General features: G+C 36.3%; 1 protein-coding gene across 1 annotated transcript in view; it reads left to right on the top strand.

The window, feature by feature from the left end:
* Positions 1-21,365, top strand: part of LOC144228656 (phospholipid-transporting ATPase ABCA3-like) — a 120,151-nt gene that overhangs the window by 9,290 nt on the left and 89,496 nt on the right. The window contains exons 5-6 of the mRNA XM_077760563.1: positions 2,877-3,011; positions 11,469-11,586. Coding sequence (XP_077616689.1) covers positions 2,877-3,011; positions 11,469-11,586 — 253 coding nt within the window. The remainder of the gene's footprint in view (positions 1-2,876; positions 3,012-11,468; positions 11,587-21,365) is intronic.

Genomic DNA, 21,365 nt, shown 5'->3' with positions numbered 1-21,365 from the left:
ATATAAATTTATATGTATATATTTCTTTTTCCACCTGTAGTCAGACATGTAGGATATCTTTTGGCTGTTTGAGTAGTATCTATAAGTATTTGCTTGAATAACTGTTTAAATTCTTTTGAGAATATACCTAGAAATGGAACTGCTAGCACTTGGGATAATTCTGTTTCATGTTTCCAGGAACCACTAAACTGTTTTCTGCAGTGGCTGTACCATTTGTACATTCCCACAAGCAATGTACCAGGGTTCCAATTTCTCCACATCCTCACAAACCTTTGTTATTCTTTATTTCCTTTATTATAGTCATCCTCATGGGTATAAAGTGGTATCTTATGGTTTTGATTTCCATTTCCCTGATGAGGAAAAAAAACACTAATCATGTTGAGATATTTTCAGGTGCTTATTGGCCATTTGGATATATTACTTACAGAAATGTCTGTTCAAGTTCTGGAACTATTTTTTAACTGGGTTGTCTTTTTATGTATTCTGGACAGTAGAGCCTTATCAAATACATAATTTGCAAATATATTCTTTTTACTCTCTTCATAGTACTCTTTCATGCACAATAATTTTTTAACTTTGATTAAAACCAGTTAAATACTTTTTATCTTTTGTTGGTTGTGTGTTTTGTGTCATATCTAAAAAGCCATTGTCAAATCCAAAGTCATCAGAATTTACCCCTGTGTTTGCATCTAATAATTTGATGGTTTTATCTCTTAAATTTAGATCACTGATCAATTTTGAGTTAATTTTTCTATAATGGGAGGTAGGGATTCATCTTCCTTGTTTTGAGTGTGGATATCTCGTTGTCTGAATACCATTCTTTTCCACTGAATGGTTTTAGCACCCTTGTTGAAAATCAGTTGGACATAGATGTATGGTTTCATTTTTGGACCCTCAGTTTTATTCCATTGGCCTATATGTCTATCCTTATGTCCCTACTATACTGTTTGATTGCTATATTTTTATAGTAAGTTTTGAAATATGAAAGTGTGAGTCATCCAACTTTCTTCTTTTTCAAGATTATTTTGGCTATGAGGGGGCCCTGATGTTTCCATAAGAACTTGAGAATCAGCTTTTGTATATCTGCAAAAGTCACCATTAGAATTTTTATAGGGATTACATTGAATCTGTTGATTGCTTTAAGTAATATTGCCATGTTAAAAATACTGTCTTTCACAAGGTTTGGAATTTACCTAGAAGGGTCAGGAAGGAGAAAGATGATTGACAGGAAAGGAAGGGAGCCAGAAAAGAGAACATCTGCACCTTGGGCACCTGGAGCCCAGGGTGATGCAGAGAACTGCAAATCAGTGTAGAGCACCCACTGATGATCTCAGAATCATCCCTCCTCCGCCAAAAGATTGTCTTTTAGTCCAGGACTTTCTATTTATATAAGTCTTCTTAAATTCTTTCACTGAAGTTTTATAGTTTCAGTGTGTGAATTGTTCACCTATTTGGTTAACTTTATTCCTAAGTATTTTACTCTCTTGAATGTTATTATAAATAAAATTATTAGAATAGAATTTTCTTTTGGAATTGTTCATTGCTGGTATATACAAACATGACTGATGTATACATGTTGATCTTTTATCTTGCATCTTTGCTGAATTTGCTTATTAACTCTACTAGTGTGTTTAGAGGAGGATTCCTTGGACTCTTTAATATGTCACATCATGTTATCTTCAAATACAGATAGTTCTACTTCTTTCTTTCCAATTTAGATGCCTTTTATTTCTTCTTCTTGCCTCCTTGCTCTAGCTAAAACTCCCAGGATAGTGGTGAATAGCAAAGATGAAAGCAGCTATTCTTGTCTTATTCCTGGTTTTAGAGGAAAAGCTTTCACTTTTCCTTTTTCAACTTCACCTTTCCTTTTTTCACTTTCATTTTCCTTTTTTGCTTTCACTTTTGAGCATGATATTAGCTATGGGCTTTTTCATAAATTCTCTAGTGAATTTCAAGAAAGTTTTCTTCTGTTCCTAATTTTATGAATGTTTTTATCATGAAACACTTTGTCAGAGACTTTATTTGCATCAGTTGAAATGATTATGTATTTTCCCTTTTTTCTATTAGTGTGATATATTGCAGTGATATTTGTTTTTTTTCATATTTTTAATTCTAATTATTTCTCATATAGTGTAATATTGGATTCTGGAGTAGAATTTAGTGATCCGTCACTTATATGTAACACCCAGTGCTCAACACAAGTGCCTCCTTGATACCCATCATCCATTTAACCCATGACCCACTCCCCTCCCCTCCAGCAACCCACAGTTTGTTCTCTATAGTTAAGAGTCTCTTGTGGTTTTCTTCCCTCTATTTTCCCCCTTCCTCTGTGTTCAGCTGTTTTGTTTCTTAAATTCCACGTATGAATGAAACCATATGACTCTCTGACCGACTTATTTTGCTTAGCATAATAAAATCAATATGCATTGATCAACTTTCCTGTGTTGAGTCACTCTGCATTCCTGGGATAAACCCCACTTTGTCATGATGTATGTCCCCTTTGAGATGCTATTGGATTCAGTATGCAAGTAATTTTTAAAATATTTTTTAGATCCATTATTAGTAAGCGACATTGGTCTGTGGTTTCTTTTCTTGTGATGGCATTGTCTGACTTTGGTGTTTGCCTCCAGACTAATGTTGAGCTCATAGAATGAGTTAGGAAATGCTCCTTCCTCTGACCCTTTGTGGAAGGCTTGGTGAAAGATTGTTATAATTCTTGTTTAAGTGTTTGGTACAAGTAAAGACATCTGGTCCTGGATTTTTCTTTGTAGGCAGGGATTTAAAAGTAATCACTTTACTCACTATAGGTCTGTTCAGATGGAATGCTTCATTTCTTAAAACTCATCTTGGTAATTACATTTTGACTTTCTTTATAGCCTTCATACTGGTTTGGTGAAACAAAAATAAGGAGAAAACAAGAAATGAAAAGCTGTGAAAAAACTCCAAACATGCATTTTGAGGCTGAACCTACTAGTTTGGTGGCAGGTATCCAGATCAAAAATTTATACAAGGTATTTGTTTCAAAGGTCTCCAAAGACTGAAAGCTATATACTGTGCCCTGGGTTTGTAACTGGTCATTTCTAGAAAACAAGTAAGATGTTTAGTAAAGAGTCATAATCAATATAGTTCTAATTTAAAAGACATTCATAGAATATATAAATATGGATATATCTTTCATATAGTCTTATTTACTCCTTTCTTTCTGCTTACTTCTAATCTCCTCTGATGGCTTGACAACAAGTGATATTTGAAATTTGTAATAAATTCTGTGAAGAAAATAAACTAGATGATATGAGTAACATTTGAGTGTGAGGAAGAGGATAACACTAAATGTAAGTAAAGAGAAACCTCTCTGAAGAGATGATTTTTGAGCTGAGATCTAAAGGATAAGTAGATCCCTTCTTAATAAAGACCCTCGAGAGAGTCAGGATAGAAGGAACTTAAACATCATAAAATCCATTTATGCGAAGCCCTCAGCTAATATCAGCTTCAATGGGGAAAAACTAAGAGCTTTCCCCCTGAGATCAGGAACACAACAGGGATGTCCACTCTCACCACTGTTGCTTAACATAGTGCTGGAAGTCCCAGCATCAGCAATCAGACAGCAAAAGGAAATAAAAGGCACCAGAATTAACAAAGAAGTCAAACTTTCACTTTTTGCAGACGACATGATACTCTACATAGAAAATCTGACAGACTCTACCAGAAGCCTACTAGAACTGATCCATGAATTCAGCAAAGTCGCAGGGTACAAAATCAGCATACAGAAATTGGTTGCATTTTTATATACCAATAATGAAGCAACAGAAAGAGAAATCAAGACACTGATCTCATTCACAATTGCACAAAAAAACCATTAAATACCTGGGAATAAACCTAACCAAAGATATAGGAGATCTGCATGATGAAAACTATAGAAAACTTATGAAGGAAACTGAAGAATACACAAAGAAATGGAGAAACATTCCATGCTCATGGATCAGAAGAATAAATATTGTTAAAATGTCATTACTATCCAAAGCAATCTACATGTTCAATGCAATCCCAATCAAAATTGCACTGGCATTCTTCTCAAAGCTAGAACAAAATATCCTAAAATTTGTATGGAACCACAAAAGACCTCGAATAGCCAAAGTAATTTTGAAGAAGAAAACCAAAATGGGAGGCATCACCATCCCAGACTGTAGCCTCTACTACAAAGCTGTCATCATCAAGACAGTATGGTATTGGCACGAAAACAGACACATAGACCAATGGAATAGAATTGAGAACTCAGAATTGAACCCACAAATGTATGGCCAACTAATCTTTGACAAAGCAGGAAAGAGTAGCCAATGCAAAAAAGACAGCTTTGTTAACAGATGGTATTGGGAGAACTGGACAGCAACATGCAGAAGAATGAAACTAGATCACTTTCTCACACCATACACAAAAATAAACTCAAAATGGATAAAGGACATGAATGTGAGACAGGAAACCATCAAAACCCTAGAGGAGAAAGCAGGAAACAACCTCCTTGTCCTCCACCGCAGCAATTTCTTACTTGACATATCGCCAAAAGCAAGGGAATCAAGAGCAATAATAAACTATTGGGATCCATCAAGATTAAAAGCTTCTGCACGGCAAAGCTTTTAATCCATAAAACTAATAGACAACCAATGGAATGGGGAAAGATAGTTGCAAATGACACTTCTCCAAAGAGACACTTTTCAGATGGCCAACAGACACATGAAACGATGTTCAGCGTCCCTCCTCATCAGGGAATACAAATCAAACCACACTGAGATACCACCTCACGCTGGTCAGAGCAGCTAAAATGAACAAGTCAGGAGACTCTAGATGCTGGCAAGGATGTGGAGAAATGGGCACCCTCCTACACTGTTGGTGGGAAAGTAAACTGGTGCAGCCCCTCTGAAAAACAGTGTGGAGGTTCCTCAAAAAATAAACAATAGAACTCCCCTCTGACCCAGCAATAGCATTGCTAGGAATTTACCCAAGGGATACAGGAGTGCTGATGCATAGGGCACATGTACCCCCATGTTCATAGCAGCCCTTTCAACAATAGCCAAATTATGGAAAGAATCTAAATGTCCATCAACTGACGAATGGATCAAAAGATGTGGTTTATCTATACAACAGAATACTACATGGCAATTTGGAGCAACATGGATGGAACTGGAGGGTGTTATGATGAGTGAAATAAGTTTGGCAGAGAAAGACAGATACCATATGTTTTCACTTATAAGTGGATCAGGAGGAACTTAACAGAGGACCATTGGGGAGGAGAAGGGGAAAAAATAGTTGGGGAGAAGGAGGGAGGCAAACCATGAGAGACTCTTGAATACCAAGAACAAACTGAGGGCTGATGGGGGTGGGGAAGAAGGGAAGGGGGTGATGGGCATGGAGGATGGCACTTGTGGGGATGAGCACTGGGTGTTATATGGAAACCAACTTGACAATAAACTATGTAAGAAAAAAAAGAATTCTGCAATAGACATAAATTTTTTANTCTTGAATACCAAGAACAAACTGAGGGCTGATGGGGGTGGGGAAGAAGGGAAGGGGGTGATGGGCATGGAGGATGGCACTTGTGGGGATGAGCACTGGGTGTTATATGGAAACCAACTTGACAATAAACTATGTAAGAAAAAAAAAGAATTCTGCAATAAACATAAATTTTTTTAAAAAGTAAAGAATAAGTAGAGCTAATTATTTGAAAAGCTAAGAGAAGAATACTCACTGTAGGCAAATAGCAAATTCAAAGACCCTGAGGTGAGAAACATATTCATGTGTTTGAGAAACAAAAAGACCAGTATATTAGGAGGCAAAAGAATGATAGTAAATGGCTTCATTTGGGAAGCCATTGTTTGGCTCAAAGCACTGGAGAAAAATTATATATGTGTTTTAGAGACATTTTGGCTACCATGTGGAAAGTGGGATGTTGAAGGGTGGGAAGTTGAGAAGAAATGTGGGAAAAAGAAGGCCAGATGGTACATTTTAATAAGAAATAAGAATTAGATAAGGGTTGGGGAAGTATACATAAAGAGAAATGGACAGATCCAAAAGATATCCAACAGAACTGAGAATAACTGGGGGATAGGTGGACATTGAAGGAAGAGGAAGAAACTAGGATGATTCCTAGAATGACGAACTAGACTAAGATGTTAAAAACAGCAAGTCTGTTATTTACCAAGTTTTAGTAGATTGTCTTAAATAAATGTTTCTTCATTTGCTGTATGCCCTTAGAACAATTCTTGAAGACTTTAAGTGATTGTTGTTTTCTTTTGTTCTTTCATTTTCATCAGCTTCTCTTGTTTCATTGGAGAGTGAGTCTGTGGTGCCCTTCATGCTGTTTCCCAGAAGTGAAACTCTGTATCATCCATTTTTGTGGAATTACTTTTCTTAAATTTGGTTTAGATTCTTTTTACTTAGGTTAATGATGGATATTAGTCTGTTGCTTTCACTTTCTGTAAGACATTTTTCTGATTTTGCTATCAGGATAATCCAACTTCATAGGGTGAGTTGGGAAGTATTTCCTCTTTCCTTTTCCAGGGAAGTTTTGTACAACTTGTTTTATTTAGTTTGCAATTACTTGGGATATTCCAAAGGTCTTTTTGTTACTAATTTCTAATTTAAGTCTGGTGAGAAAAGATACTTTGTATGACATGGATCCTTTTAAACATACTGATTCTTGTTGTATGACTCAGACTATCATCTGTCTATATAAATGTCATATGCATACTTGAAAATAATGTATAATCTGATGTTGGCCTTTGGAATGATACATAAATGTTAGTTAAGTCAGGTTAGTTTGTAGTTTATTAAGTATTCTATATCCCTAATGATTCTACATAGTCTAGCAATAATTGAAAGTACTGAAATCTTTAAAAATAACTGCTTTTTTTCTGTTTTTCACTGTAGCTCTTTTGCCTTGTATATTTTTGAATCTGTTACTGGGTGCCTAAACATTTAGGAAAATTGTGTCTAATTGAAAAGCTGATCTCTTTATCATTATAAAATGATATACTGTGACAATTTTCTTCACTCTTAAATGTGCTTTAACTAATGTTAATATACCACACCACTTATCTTTTTTTCTTGTTATTGAATTCTATATTATTGTGTAATAATACTAAAAGTTACAGGGTATCAGTTTTGTGCCAATGCAAATAGTAAATTCAAATGTTTTTTGAAATGTTTCTGTAGTTCATCATATTTGAAAAAAAGCAATATCAACTAGGCAATATCCATATGTTTTTAAAACTACTTTATTAATATTTAATTAACATACAGAAAAAACTGAGTTCCAGTCCAAGATGGTACCATACGAAGACCCTGAACTCCCCTCCTCCACAGACACATTTATAGAACATTTCCTCCTGAAGAAGGACTGAGGGCTGACTGAACAGCTTCTGCAAATGATAGAGAATGCATAGATAATAGTAAGCAAGATGGAGACCATTCCTTCAAGTTTAGGAGAAGTAGCTGTTCTGCCTAATTCATAGAAATAAACATGGAAAGTCAAGCAAAATGAGACAGAGGAATATTCTCCAAACAAAAGAACATGACAAAACCTCAGAAAAAAAACTAAATAAAGCTGAGATAAGCAATGTTCCTGATAAAGAATTTTAAGTAATGATCATAAAGATACTCCCTAGACTGCAGCAAAAAGTGGAAGAACTTGGTGAGAACTTCAACAAAGAGAGAAAATGTAAAAGAAAAAAAGCCATTCAGAGTTGGAGAATACAGTAACTGAAATGAAAACTACACTGGAGAGAATTAGCAGTAGATTAACAGATGCAGAAGACAGGATCAACGATTGGGAAGACAGGGTAATGGAAAGCACTCAAGCTGAACAGTGAAAAGAATTTAAGTAGGCTCCATGCCCAGTGCAGGGCTTGAACTTATGACCTTCGGATCAAAAATCAGATGCTTTACCAACTGAGCCAGCCCAGGAGTCATGCAAAAGGGATTTTTTTTTTTTTAAGAGGATAGGTTAAGGTATCTCTTGGACAACATCAGATGAACAAATACTGACATTACGGGGACTCCAGAAGGAGAAGAGAAAAATAAAAAGGCAGAAAACTTATTTGAAGAGGATAATAAAACTTTCCTAACCAGGGGAAGGAACATATATCCAAGTTCAGCAAACAGAGAATTCCAAACAAGATGAACTCAAGAAGATCCACACCATGATATACAATAATTAAAATATCAGAGATTACACAATTCTGGACTTCAAATTATATTACAAAACTGTAGTGATCAAAACTAGTATGGTACTGATGCAAAAAATAGACACATAGACACATAGATCTATAGAATAGAATAGAAAATCAGAAACGAACCCACAACTATATGGTCAACTAATCTTTGACAAAGCAGAAAAGTATAGCCAATGGGAAAATGACAGTCTCTTCAACAAATGGTGTTGGGAATACTGGACAGCAACATGCAAAAGAATGAAACTGGACTGCTTGCTTATACCACACACAAAAATAAATTCAAATGCATTAAAGACTTAAACGTGTGACAGGAAACCATAAAAATCCTAGAAGAAACCACAGTCAGTAAGGTCTCTGATATCAGCTGTAGAAACATCTTTCTTGATAGGTCCCCTGAGGCTTTGTTCTTTTATTTATTTTATTTATTTTATTTTTTACCTATTTCTGTAATTTGTCTTTTATTGTTTCTATTGCTGTATCTTTATTTTTTTTCTTTTGCAGTGTCTGATCTGCATTTGTAAATCATCAAATTTATTTTCATTTTAGAAATTATGGTTTCTATCACTAGAAGGTCTGTTTGTTTTTAAAGTATTTTCTATATCTTAGCTTTTTAAAAATATGGCATAGACTTAGAATAATCATTGTAATGTGTTTGCTCATTTTAACATATTTGTCAGTTCTGGGTTGATTTCAGTTGATGGATATTCTCATTCTGGGCCATATTATCCTTCTTCAGATTTTTGGATTCTGGCTATTTTTATATTCCCTGAATACTTGCTTTTGTTTTAGGAAGAATTAAGTTACTCTACAATAGTATGATTCTTTCATTTCTGCACTACATAGTCCATAGTTAATTACTTCCCACTATTGATTGAAATCAGACCCTTCTTTCTACACACTGCCCTATGAATCTTGAAATTTTTTAGTCTGTCTAGTGGGAATAAGCACCCTTTCTGGCCCTAAATGAATGCCAGCAGCTGTTCTCTATAACCTTTAAATAGTTCTTTGTCCAACCTCAGGTAGTTTCATCATATGCATATGTTTATCAGTTCTTACCTGAATACTCTGGGGAGTCTCACTTTAGATCTCCAGATTTCTCCCTGCATGCATCTGTCTCCCCTTCAGTATTCTGTCCTTTCACCTCAGTGACTCCCAGCTCCCTAACTTCAAGACTCCAGTAGATTGCTGGACTGTACCTGAGTTACTCCTCTCTGTGCCATGACTCTGACATTATCTAGATAAGCTAGGACAATCATGGGACTTACCTTATTTGTTTTCCAACTCTTAGGAATCACTGTCATTTGTTATCTGATGTCCAGTATTACCATTTGTTTCACATGTAATACTATCACACCTCCATTTTTTACGACCTTTGTTTTGTTCATACTGTTGATCATATATACATTTTTTTCTTAACTACTTTTACAAAAGCTTCATTAAAGTGAGACAGTGTGTAACTTATTCCTAGATATAAACTTAGCTTATAATGCTAAGCCTTATACCTAGCGGGCATTCAGTAAATAGTTAATTGAATAAAGAATGGTCACCCCGGCCTAATTAATTGGACTTGGTGACTTATTGCATACAGAAGTTAATAGGAATGGATAAGTGTAAGATTATACCTACATTTCTGTTTTGTGTATCTACATGAATTTGGGAGTCATTTACTGATGGAGCACAGCTGAGGAGCATATTTTCAGGGGATGATGATGAGCAGAGTCTTAGATATATTGAATTTGAGATATTCACAAATATTTAAACTTACGTGTCTGGTAGGCATTTGGAAAAGCAGAGCTATAGCTTTGGGGAGAGATAGTGAAAGCAGATTATATTATCAGTATCTATAAGGTAGTTGAATTTATAGGAGAAAATTAGCTTCCTAAGGCAGTTGTTTTCAGCTGGGATGATTGTGTCCCCTCAGGGAACATCTGACAATATGTGGAGATATTTTGGTTGTCCCAGCTAAGGTAGGGAGAGGTGAAGAGAGGCGTGCTAATGGCATCTAGAGAGTAGAGGCCAGGGAAGCTGCTAAACATCCTGCTGAGACACAGGAGAAACCTCCAAAACAAAGAAGTCTTTAATCCAGAGTATCAATAGTGCTATTGAGGAGAAGCCCGTGCTTAGAGAGAGTTCGTAGACTTCCTGTTTTGCATTTTCTCTTGTCAATTTGTCAATACTACTTCCATTTCTAAGGTTTCTCCAGAATTGCAAAAGAGAACCCATTAACTGTAGTCTCCCAAATTCCCTCTTTTATTTGCTTACTAGTTAGAATTTGCCACTGGGAGGCACTTCCAGACAGACACATACACATATTTTAGATGTGTCTAGGTGAGTTCTTGGGACCCACAGGTTTTATAATTACAGAATGAAATAGGAATTTCCAAGATACCCATTAGAATCATTGTCAAATATGTCCTATTAAGGATTGGATAAATATTTTAGGTTTCATGGGTCACAGTGTCTATCCCATATTCTTTTTTTCTAACAAGTGTCTAAGAGTATAAAGACCATTTTTAGCTCATTGGCTATACAAAAATAGATAATGGGCCATATTTGACTTTTCCAACTCTTGCTTAGAATCTCAAGAATTTGCAGGCATGTTGTTGTGAATCACCAAATTTCTGGTTAAAATCATGCCATCAATTTTCTGATCATTGGTGGCAACTTCTGTGAGGTTCCCTAGCTCTTACTATAACTGAGTAAGTCCATAATTACTATTTTACACTCTTCATATATAGAATATAGAGAGATCTCCATTTTCCTTACCAAAACTGAATATCACTGTGCCTTCACACCTATTTTGCCTAATGTATAAACTCATTGCACCTACAGATATTATTCATTGTTCTCAACATTATCTTTTTTCATGAGTTTGATAGTATAAGGTTTCTTTTTTTTAACTTTTTGTTGAAGTATAGTTGACACACAACATTATAGCTACAGTAATAGCTACAGTAGTAGCATTACAGGCATACAACATAGTGATTTAACAAGTCTGTATGTTATGCTGCGCTCACCACCAGTATAGTTACCATCTGTCACCCTACAGTGCTATTGCAATACCACTGACCATATTCCCTGTGCTGTACCTTTCATCCCCATGACCTGTTAGTGCATAACTGGAATCCTGTACCTCCCCTTGCCCTTCACCCATTTTATAATGCTTCATCTAAGCATGTGAGTGTTGTATCTTTCATAAGTGATAGTGAAAGATATCAAGTTATTCTTTCTTTTATTTCACAGGAATTCAATAACAAAGTAGTAGTAAACAACATGTCTTTGAATTTATATAAAGGGCAAATCACTATTCTTCTAGGACAAAATGGGGCAGGAAAAACCACAACCTTGTCTATTCTCACAGGTATGTTTTCAGCAATGTTTAGAACAGAAGTCAGGTTCCTTCTAAGGCTTCAAACCAATCAGCACCTTGTGGTATTGAGTATGTTGTCATTTCAGTGTTGGAGCTATTATTATACTTTAATTATTTATAACCAAGATGCTCTTGGTAATGTAATAAATTTATTCATTTATTCAATGAAAATATTTATATTGCCGGTTCTTTTTATAGGAATTGATAATACAGAGGTGATCACAATGTTGTTATGCTCAGTTTTGTACACTAGTGGAAATATGGAAAAGAAACTTGAAACTTAACATCCTAAGTATGAGAGGAGATGTTATATGTGGGATGCTATTCACCTAGAATAGAATGATACCTAACCTATTGGGGGAGAGGAATGAGATAAAGGGAAGTGACATCAAATAAGTAGGTATAAAGGTCTGTGAATCAAACCAAAGAATATCATAGGCATAAACAAAGACCAGAAGGTTTGAAAGCAGGGAACTGACTAGATCAGAGATGGAATTTGAATAATAGCAAAAGATAAAGCTAAAGGAATAACCAAAAGTTTAAATCATGAAGGGTTTGGGGGGAAAACATGCTATGAAGATTAGAATTTATGCTGAGGACAGTGAGAAGCAAAGGAAGAATATTTTATGTAGGTTTTTATTTTAGATGCACTGCATCCACTAGAAAGGAAGAATGGATAAAGAATACCAAGGCCCATTAGGACAGTGAATCCTGTGTTGTGTGTTAGGTTAGCCTAAGTCCTAGAGACTAGAGCAAGGCTGAGCCTAGTAGTTAAGATATAATAGCCTCTCCTTTGAAACTAAAATGGTGCCAAAACTAGGTCAGGAAGGGCAGACACGGCCCACAGTCTCTGCTATTTTAAATATTTGAACTGTTTCCCTCTAAGTCTCAGTTAAAACTCTTCTTAAAAATATGACCACCTGGCTAGTACCACAAGGTTATGATTTATCATTAACTATATGATATTATAGTTAATATATGCATTATATATATTTGATATCCTTTACATAAGTTTTCTTGGAGCACACTCCATGTGGTACATGTTATCTCAGAACACATATAATGCAGTTTTCCATCTGCGCATGCTCATGCCCTTTCTCTCAGGGAGAGTGCCTGAACCACCTCTCCACCTGTTGAAATCCTATTCATACGCCAAGATGGAGCTCAGCAGCAACCATCAGGAGCACATTGTCAGAGGTAGTACCTCCAAGTTCCGGTCGGTTCACAGAAAAGATAGATAAACAAGCACGAAATGTCAGAAACAAATTTCCCAAATCTCTGGGAATGGGCAAAGACTTACAGCAATTAAATAAGACTGAATGAAGAAAAAGGCAGTGTAGAAACAGGAGGTTTCTGGGTGGCTCAGTTGGTTAAGCATCTGACTTTGTCTCAGGTCATGATCTCACAGTTCACATTCAAGCCGAGTCAGGCTCTGTGCTGACAGCTCAGAGCCTAGAGCCTGCTTTGGATTCTGTGTCTCCCTTCCTCTCTGCCCCTACCTTGCTCATGCTCTGTCTTTATTTTTCTCAAAAATAAACTTACATGAAAAAATTAAAAAAAAAAAAAAAAGAAACGGGGTGAGAGTGATATCACTAGTGGTGGACTGAGAAGATCCAGGCCCTCATCCCCCACAGAGACACTGAGTTAACCAGACAAAAATACCTTTTTTAAACTCCGGGAGCACCTCGGTGGCTCAGTCGGGTGAGTGTGACTCTTGATTTCAGCTCAGGTCATGATCAGGTTCATGAATCCGAGCCCCGCATCAAGTTCTACACTGTCGGCACAGAGCCTGCTTCAGATTCTCTCTCTCTCTTCCTCTTTCTCTGCCTCTCCCCTGCTGTGCACTCGTTGTCTCTCTTTCTCTCTTGCGCGTTCTCTCTCTCTCCCTCTCTCTCACTCTCTCTCCTCTCAAAAACAAAAAACAAAACAAAACAAAAGTAAATAAACTTTAAAACTCTGGGAACCAGTTTGGATGCTGCAGCATGCAAATGAGTGCATAGTCAGTACCAAAAAGGTCAAGAAGCTTATGGCATTTTCTCACCCTGATACCTCCCCCTACATGGCACGGCACCATCAGTAGGAAATGTCCCAATTCTAAGCTTCTCCCTTGGGACAGAAGGAAGACTTGAACTTGTATCCGATGTTCTCTCTCATCTAGGAGCTGCCCAAGGAACTGGTTTCTGTCTTGCCTAATAGAGCACTAATGGGAGTGGCAACATGGTATGGATGCCACATTGGAATTCACAGAAAAACAGAGGCAAACTCTGCAGCACTTTGAAGTGCTTTAAAGCAGCAGGAAATCTGCAGTTCCCCCATTCCAGGTACCAAGCCACAACACAGGCAGAGAACTACAAAAGAAACACAATCTCCAAGCTGTTTAGGGAAACTAAGACAGTTTAAAGCAACCATATGCAGTGGAATGAAAGCATATGCATAACCCCAGAGAAGACACATCCCCAGAAAAATGTCTCTAAGTTCCTAAAAACTCTAGCAGGAATGATTGGTAAAGGACTTCCCATGCATGAAGCCAATCCATAAAGACTGGGAGAGATGTCTGTTTTTTAAATGTTCACATCTCAACAAAACATAACAAGGCATACAAAGAAAAAGCCTGCCCCAATCAAAGGAACAAATTTAAGTTCCAGAACCTGACCCTTAAGAAACACAAACCTCTGAATTACCTGACAAAAAGTTATCCTAAAGATATTCAGTGATTTGAAAGAGAACACAGATAATGAAATGAGGAAAATGATGCATGAACAATTAAAATACTAACAGACATAGAACTAATTTTTTAAAAACCTAAAATGAATCATGGATGTGAAAAATATAATGATGAATTTGAAATTTTTGTGAGAGGGTTTCATCAGCAAAATTGATCAGGCAGAATATGAATTACAAAATTTGAAGGGGGCATCTGGTTGGCTCAGTTGGTTGAGGCTCAGAGGTTAGCTCGGGTCATCATCTCCCAGTTCATGGGTTCAAGCCTTGCTTCAGCTTCCATGATCTTTGCTAACAGCTCAGATCCTGGAGCCTGCTTCAAATTCTATCTCCCTCTCTCCCTCTGCCCCTCCCCTGCTCACATTCTCTCTCTCTCTCTCTCTCTCTCTCAAAAATAAATCAACATTAAAAAAATGTTTGTTTATTTGCAACCATCAAGTCAAAGGAGTGAAAAAAAAGAAAGAAGAAAAGTAAAGAGAGCCTAAGTGACTTATGGGATATTATCAAGTGGGCCACTGTATACATTATGGTCCCAGAAAGTCCCAGAAAATAAGCTAGAGAAAGGGACAGAGTATTTAGTTGAAAATAATGACTGAACACTTGCCAAATTTGAGGAAAGAAATGGATGTGCAAATTCAAGAAGGTCAACAAATTACAATAAACTGTGATAGAAAACCACAAAAGAGACGCATAATAATCAGACTAAAAATTCGAAGAAAGAAAGTCTTGAAAGAAGAAAGATAAAAGTGACTTTTCAATTGTAGTTGGTGCTCTTCAAGATTTTCAGAGGATTTTTCAGTGGAAACGTTGAAGGCCATAAAGCAGGATATTATATTCAAAGCTCTGAAATTAAAAATAGTTAAATCCTCCTTACATCTCAGGTATAAATCCCATTTGAACATGGTGTATGATCCTTTTAACGTGTTCTTGAATTCAATTTGCAAGTCTTTTGTTGAGGATTTCTGCATGTTTTCATCAAAGTTATTTGCCTTGTGGTATCTTTATCTAGCTTTGGTATTAGGGCAATTTTGGCATCATTAAAATTAGTTTGGAAGTATTCCCTCATCTTCAGTTGTTGGAAGAGTTTGAGAGGATTGGCATTAATTCTTCTTTAAATTTGGTAGGGATAGAGGGAATATACCTCAACATCCTACAGGCTATATATGAAAACCCCACAGCTAATATCATCACCGGAAAACTCTGAGAGCTTTTCCTCTATGGTCAGGAACAAGACACAGGGATGTCCACTGTCACCATTGTTATATAACATAGTAACTGGAAGGCCTAGCCTCAGAAATCAGACAACAAAAAGAAATAAAAGGCATCCAAATCAGCAAGGAAGAAGTTAAGCTTTCACTATTTGTGCATGACATGATATTCTATGTACAAAACCCAAAAGACTGCATCAAAAAATTACTAGAACTGATACACTAATTCAACAAAGTCATAGCATACAAAATCAATATGCATAAATCTGTTGCATTTCTACACACAAGAAACGAAGCAGAAGAAAGGAATCTAGGAATCAATCCCATTTACAGTTGCACCAAAAAGAGTAAGATACCTAGGAATAAACCTAACCAAAGAGGTAAAAGATTTGTCCTCTGAAAACTATAAACACTTATGAAGGAAACTGAAGATGGCACAGAGAAATGGAAAAGCATTCTATGTTCACGGATTGGAAGAACAAATGTTAAAATGTCTGTATCCCCCAAAACAGTCTACACATTTAGTACAATCTCTGTCAAAATACCACCAGCATTTTTCACGGAGCTAGAACAAACAATCCTAAACTTTGAATGGAACCACGCAAGATCTTGAATAGCCAAAGCAATCTTGAAAAAGAAAAGCAAACCTGGAGGCATCACAATTCTGGACTTCAAGCTACATTACAAAGCCATTGTCATTAAGACAGTATGGTACTGGCACAAACACACATGGATCAATGGAACAGAATAGAAAACCCAGAAATGGACCCACAACTATATGTTCAATTGATCTTTGACAAAGCAGGAAAGAGTATCCAGCAGAAAAAAAGACAGTCTGTTCAACAAATGGTGTTGGGAAAACTGGACAGCTACATGCAGAGGGATGAAACTGGACCACTTTCTTATACCATATACAAAAATATTTCAAAATTGGTGGAAAGACCTAAATGTCTGACAAGAAACCATCAACCATTTACTAGAGGAAAACACAGGCAGGAATTCAACGATACCAACTTCTTACTAGACATGTCTCTGGAGGCAAGGGAACTCAAAGAAAAAATTAACTATTGGGACTTCATCAAGGCAAAAACTTCTGCACGGTGAAGGAAACATTCAACAACGCTAAAAGGCAACCTACAGAATGGGAAAAGATACCATCAGGGAAATACAGCTCAAAATCATGATGAGATACTACCTCATACCTGGCAAAATGGCTAAAATTAACAACAGAGAAAACAACAGATTTTGTTCAGAATGCAGAGAGAAGGGAGCACTCTTACATTATTGGCAGGAATGCAAACTGGTGCAGCCACTCTAGAAAATGCAACTGCCCTATGATCCAGCAATTGCACTAATAGGTATTTACCCAAGGGATACAAAAATAGTGGTTTAAAAGGGTACATGCACCCCAATGTTTANCCACGCAAGATCTTGAATAGCCAAAGCAATCTTGAAAAAGAAAAGCAAACCTGGAGGCATCACAATTCTGGACTTCAAGCTACATTACAAAGCCATTGTCATTAAGACAGTATGGTACTGGCACAAACACACATGGATCAATGGAACAGAATAGAAAACCCAGAAATGGACCCACAACTATATGTTCAATTGATCTTTGACAAAGCAGGAAAGAGTATCCAGCAGAAAAAAAGACAGTCTGTTCAACAAATGGTGTTGGGAAAACTGGACAGCTACATGCAGAGGGATGAAACTGGACCACTTTCTTATACCATATACAAAAATATTTCAAAATTGGTGGAAAGACCTAAATGTCTGACAAGAAACCATCAACCATTTACTAGAGGAAAACACAGGCAGGAATTCAACGATACCAACTTCTTACTAGACATGTCTCTGGAGGCAAGGGAACTCAAAGAAAAAATTAACTATTGGGACTTCATCAAGGCAAAAACTTCTGCACGGTGAAGGAAACATTCAACAACGCTAAAAGGCAACCTACAGAATGGGAAAAGATACCATCAGGGAAATACAGCTCAAAATCATGATGAGATACTACCTCATACCTGGCAAAATGGCTAAAATTAACAACAGAGAAAACAACAGATTTTGTTCAGAATGCAGAGAGAAGGGAGCACTCTTACATTATTGGCAGGAATGCAAACTGGTGCAGCCACTCTAGAAAATGCAACTGCCCTATGATCCAGCAATTGCACTAATAGGTATTTACCCAAGGGATACAAAAATAGTGGTTTAAAAGGGTACATGCACCCCAATGTTTATATAGCAGCATTATCAACAATAGCCAAGCTATGGAGAGAGCCCAAATGTCCATCAACTGATGAATGGATAAAGATGATGTGGTATGTATGTGTACCTACACACACACACACACATGCACACACACACAAAGAATGAAACCCTGCCATTTGCTATGATGTGGATGGAGCAAGAATGTATTATGCTAAGTGAAATAAGTCAGTCAAAGAAAGACAAATACCATATGATTTCACTCATTGTGGAATTTAGGAAACAAAACAGATGAACATAAAGGGGGAGGAAGAGAGGGAAGTAAACCATAAGATACTCGTAATGACAGAGAAGAAACTGAGGGTTGATGGAGCGTGGCAGGTCAGGGATGNTTAGACTTTGCTGATCTTTTTATCTGCTTAATCTACTCTGCTGTTGAACACCTCTAATGAATATTTGAGTTCAGTTATTCTTCAGCTTCAAGATTTTTGAGTTTTTTATTCCTTTATTGAGTTTTATATTCCTTTATTGAAATGTTCTCTTCGTTCATGCATTGTTCTCCTGACCTCATTTAGTATCTTTATGACAGTTATTTTGAATTCTCTGTCACACAAATCATATATCTCCATTTCATTAGAGTCTGTTTCAAAGATTTATTTTTTTCCTTTTTTGAATATATTCCCGTTTTCTTCATTTTCTTCAGCAATTTTTGTTGCTGTATATGGATTAGAGAAAACAGCTATTTGTCCCAGTCTTCACACACTAACTTCATGGGAGAAGACCTTTAACACCTTCATGCTAATCCATCCTACCTTTTTTTTTTTTTCTTAGTGGCTCCTATATGTCAAGAGTGTTCCAGGTCCATTCAGCTCTCCAAGACAAATGAGAATAAAGTTAGTCCCTTGGGAACACTGAAAAATTTAATCACTGGACACTTTGTCCAGCTCTTTCCCTCTCCAGGGGAAGAAGCTGGAATCTGAAGTTTTGCCCCCATTTACTCTGCACTGGGCTTGATGATGTGCTATAATAGCTGCTAGTTCAAACTGCCATCTTCTTTCTCTCTGTCAGGCAGCAAGAGTATGCTGGATCTCAGCACTCCAAGATAAGTGAGGCAGAAGCAGTCCTTTGTGTATCTGCTAAATAAGTTGGGACATCAGGTATGCAGTCCAAGTCCTTAGCTCCCCAAGGAAAAGCCGAGAACTGGAGTTTTTTTAATCTGCTCACTCTTCTTAGTCAGGGAAGGAACTAGGGTGACTGCCAGCGGAGTGTTATCTTTTGACAGAGACAGCCGCTTGTCCATTTGCCTTATAATGCTTTTGGAAGAATGCCCTACACCTAGTGAGGCTTCTGGGCTAGGCAAAATGAAGGAAAAACCTTTCCTCATTCCATCAGTGAACCCCAGTCAGTTCAATACACATAAATATAATTCCTTAAGAACAAAGTCTCCTATACTCCTTCCAGAAACAGGAATCCTCAGCAGAAATGCAGGCTGCTGTCTTCAAGATCCCACTGAGTCAGAGTGGGATGTGGAACAAAATAAGCTAAAATGCCACATTGTCACCACATTTCAGTCACCTTTCTCTTTTTATAATTTTTATTTATATTTTTAATTCCAGTATGGTTCACATACAGTGTTATATTAGTTTCAGTTTCAGGTTTCACTACAATGATTCAACAGTTCTATACATCTCTCAGTGTTCATCGTGATAAGTATACTCTTTTTTTAAATCTTCGTTTCAGTATCGTTCACATACAGTGTTATATTAGTGTCAGCTGTACAATGTAGCAATTCAGCAGTTCCCTATATTACTCCGTGCTTATCTAGATAAGTGTACTCTTCATCTTAAGTGTTGTTAATTAAGAATTAACAAGTTGATTCTGACAGCTTTTGCCCTTTTTTTAGTGTTTCTATGGAAAACNACTCGTAATGACAGAGAAGAAACTGAGGGTTGATGGAGCGTGGCAGGTCAGGGATGGGCTAAATGGGTGATAGGTATTAAGGAGGGCACTTGTTGGGAGGAGCACTGGGTGTTATATGTAAATGATGAATCACTAAATTCTACTCCTGAATCCAATACTACACTGTATGTTAATTAACCAGAATTTAATTAAAAATTTTAAAAAATAAATTTCTCAAGATAAAAACAAAGAGAATATCCTTTTTCATGCCTTCACTTTTTGCCTATATGTGTCCTTAAATCTCAAATAAGTTCCTTGCAGAAAGTATATAGTTAGATATCGTTAGTTTATCCATTTAGCCACTCTATCTTTTTAAGCCTTTTCTTTTAAACTTAAAGGAATTATTGATAGGGTCTTACCATTGCCATTTTTAAAATTATTTTTTGTCTTTCTTCGAGTTCTTTTGTCCTCTATTTTTTTCTTCTCTTTTCCTTCCTTTCTTCTTTTCCTTTCTTCTATCTCTCTATCTATTTATTTATGTATTTATTTATTTAGAGGCTTTGGTTCCTTTCTTTCCTTTCTCTTTTGCCTGTTATGTTTAACCTGTATTTCCTTTATGGTTACCTTGGAACTTAAGTAAAATATTTTATAGTCAGAATATTCTGTTTAAACTGATAACTGACCTTTATTCACAAGCAGAACTCTATATTATTTCTTGCACATAAATATACTTTATGTTATTAATGTCACAATTTAAATCTCATGTTGCATGTTGATCAACATTTTTATATTTATAGTTTCTATGGAAAACCAAGTGCTTTTACTTCCCTGATCTTTCACTATCACTGTCATTAAAAACATCTTAACATGCAAGAATTTGAATAATAGTTTGGGAAGCAATGAACCTAATGAAAATAAAATTCTAAATTCTTCACATATTTTAGGAAGTGTTTTCTAATTATTGTTTATAAAATAATTAATGTTATTAATAACATTAATTCATGTATCACAAACAGGAAAGTTTGTGTTCAGCTTTTTAAGAACATAATNTGTATTATATACTCACCACAGTATTACAGTATTCTGTATTTGTCTGTATATTCACCTCTACCAAGGAGGTTTATACTTTAATATACTTTCATATTGCCACTTAGCATTCTTATGTTTCATTGTGAAGAACTCTTAGCATTTCTTGTAATGCAGATCTCCTGGTAATGAACTCTCTCAACTTTTGTTTGGTAAAGTTTTATTCATTTCTTCATTTTTGAAAGACAGTTTTGCTAGGTAAGTTATTCTTAGTTGGCAATATTTTTTTTCCTTTCAGTGCTTTGAATATACTGTCCTTCTCCCTTCTGGCCTCTAAGGTTTCCACTGAACAATCTCCTCAAAGAGAGTATTACATTGTATGTAAAGTCTTTTTTCTTGCTCTTTTCAAAATTCTCTTGGTCTTTGAATTTTGACTAATTATAATGTGTCTATATGTGAACTTCTTTGGGTTCCATTTATTTGGGGTCTATTGAGCCTTCTGGATCTAAATATCTTCTTCCCTAGATTTGGGGAGTTTTCAGCTATTGTTCCTTTACATAAGCTTTTTCTCTCTTCTCCTTCTAGGACCACCATAATGGATATGTTGGTCCACTTGATGGTATCATATAAATCCCTGAAGTTTTCTTTGCTCTATTTCATTCTTTTCACTTTCTGCTTTTCTTTCTAGATTAGTTCCAATATCCTGTC

Source organism: Crocuta crocuta, unplaced genomic scaffold (genome assembly GCF_008692635.1).
Source record: "Crocuta crocuta isolate KB4526 unplaced genomic scaffold, BGI_CrCroc_1.0 scaffold73, whole genome shotgun sequence".
Classification (NCBI taxonomy): domain Eukaryota; kingdom Metazoa; phylum Chordata; class Mammalia; order Carnivora; family Hyaenidae; genus Crocuta; species Crocuta crocuta.
Note: the sequence above shows the minus strand (reverse complement) of the source record. Positions and strands in the feature narration are given on the sequence as shown.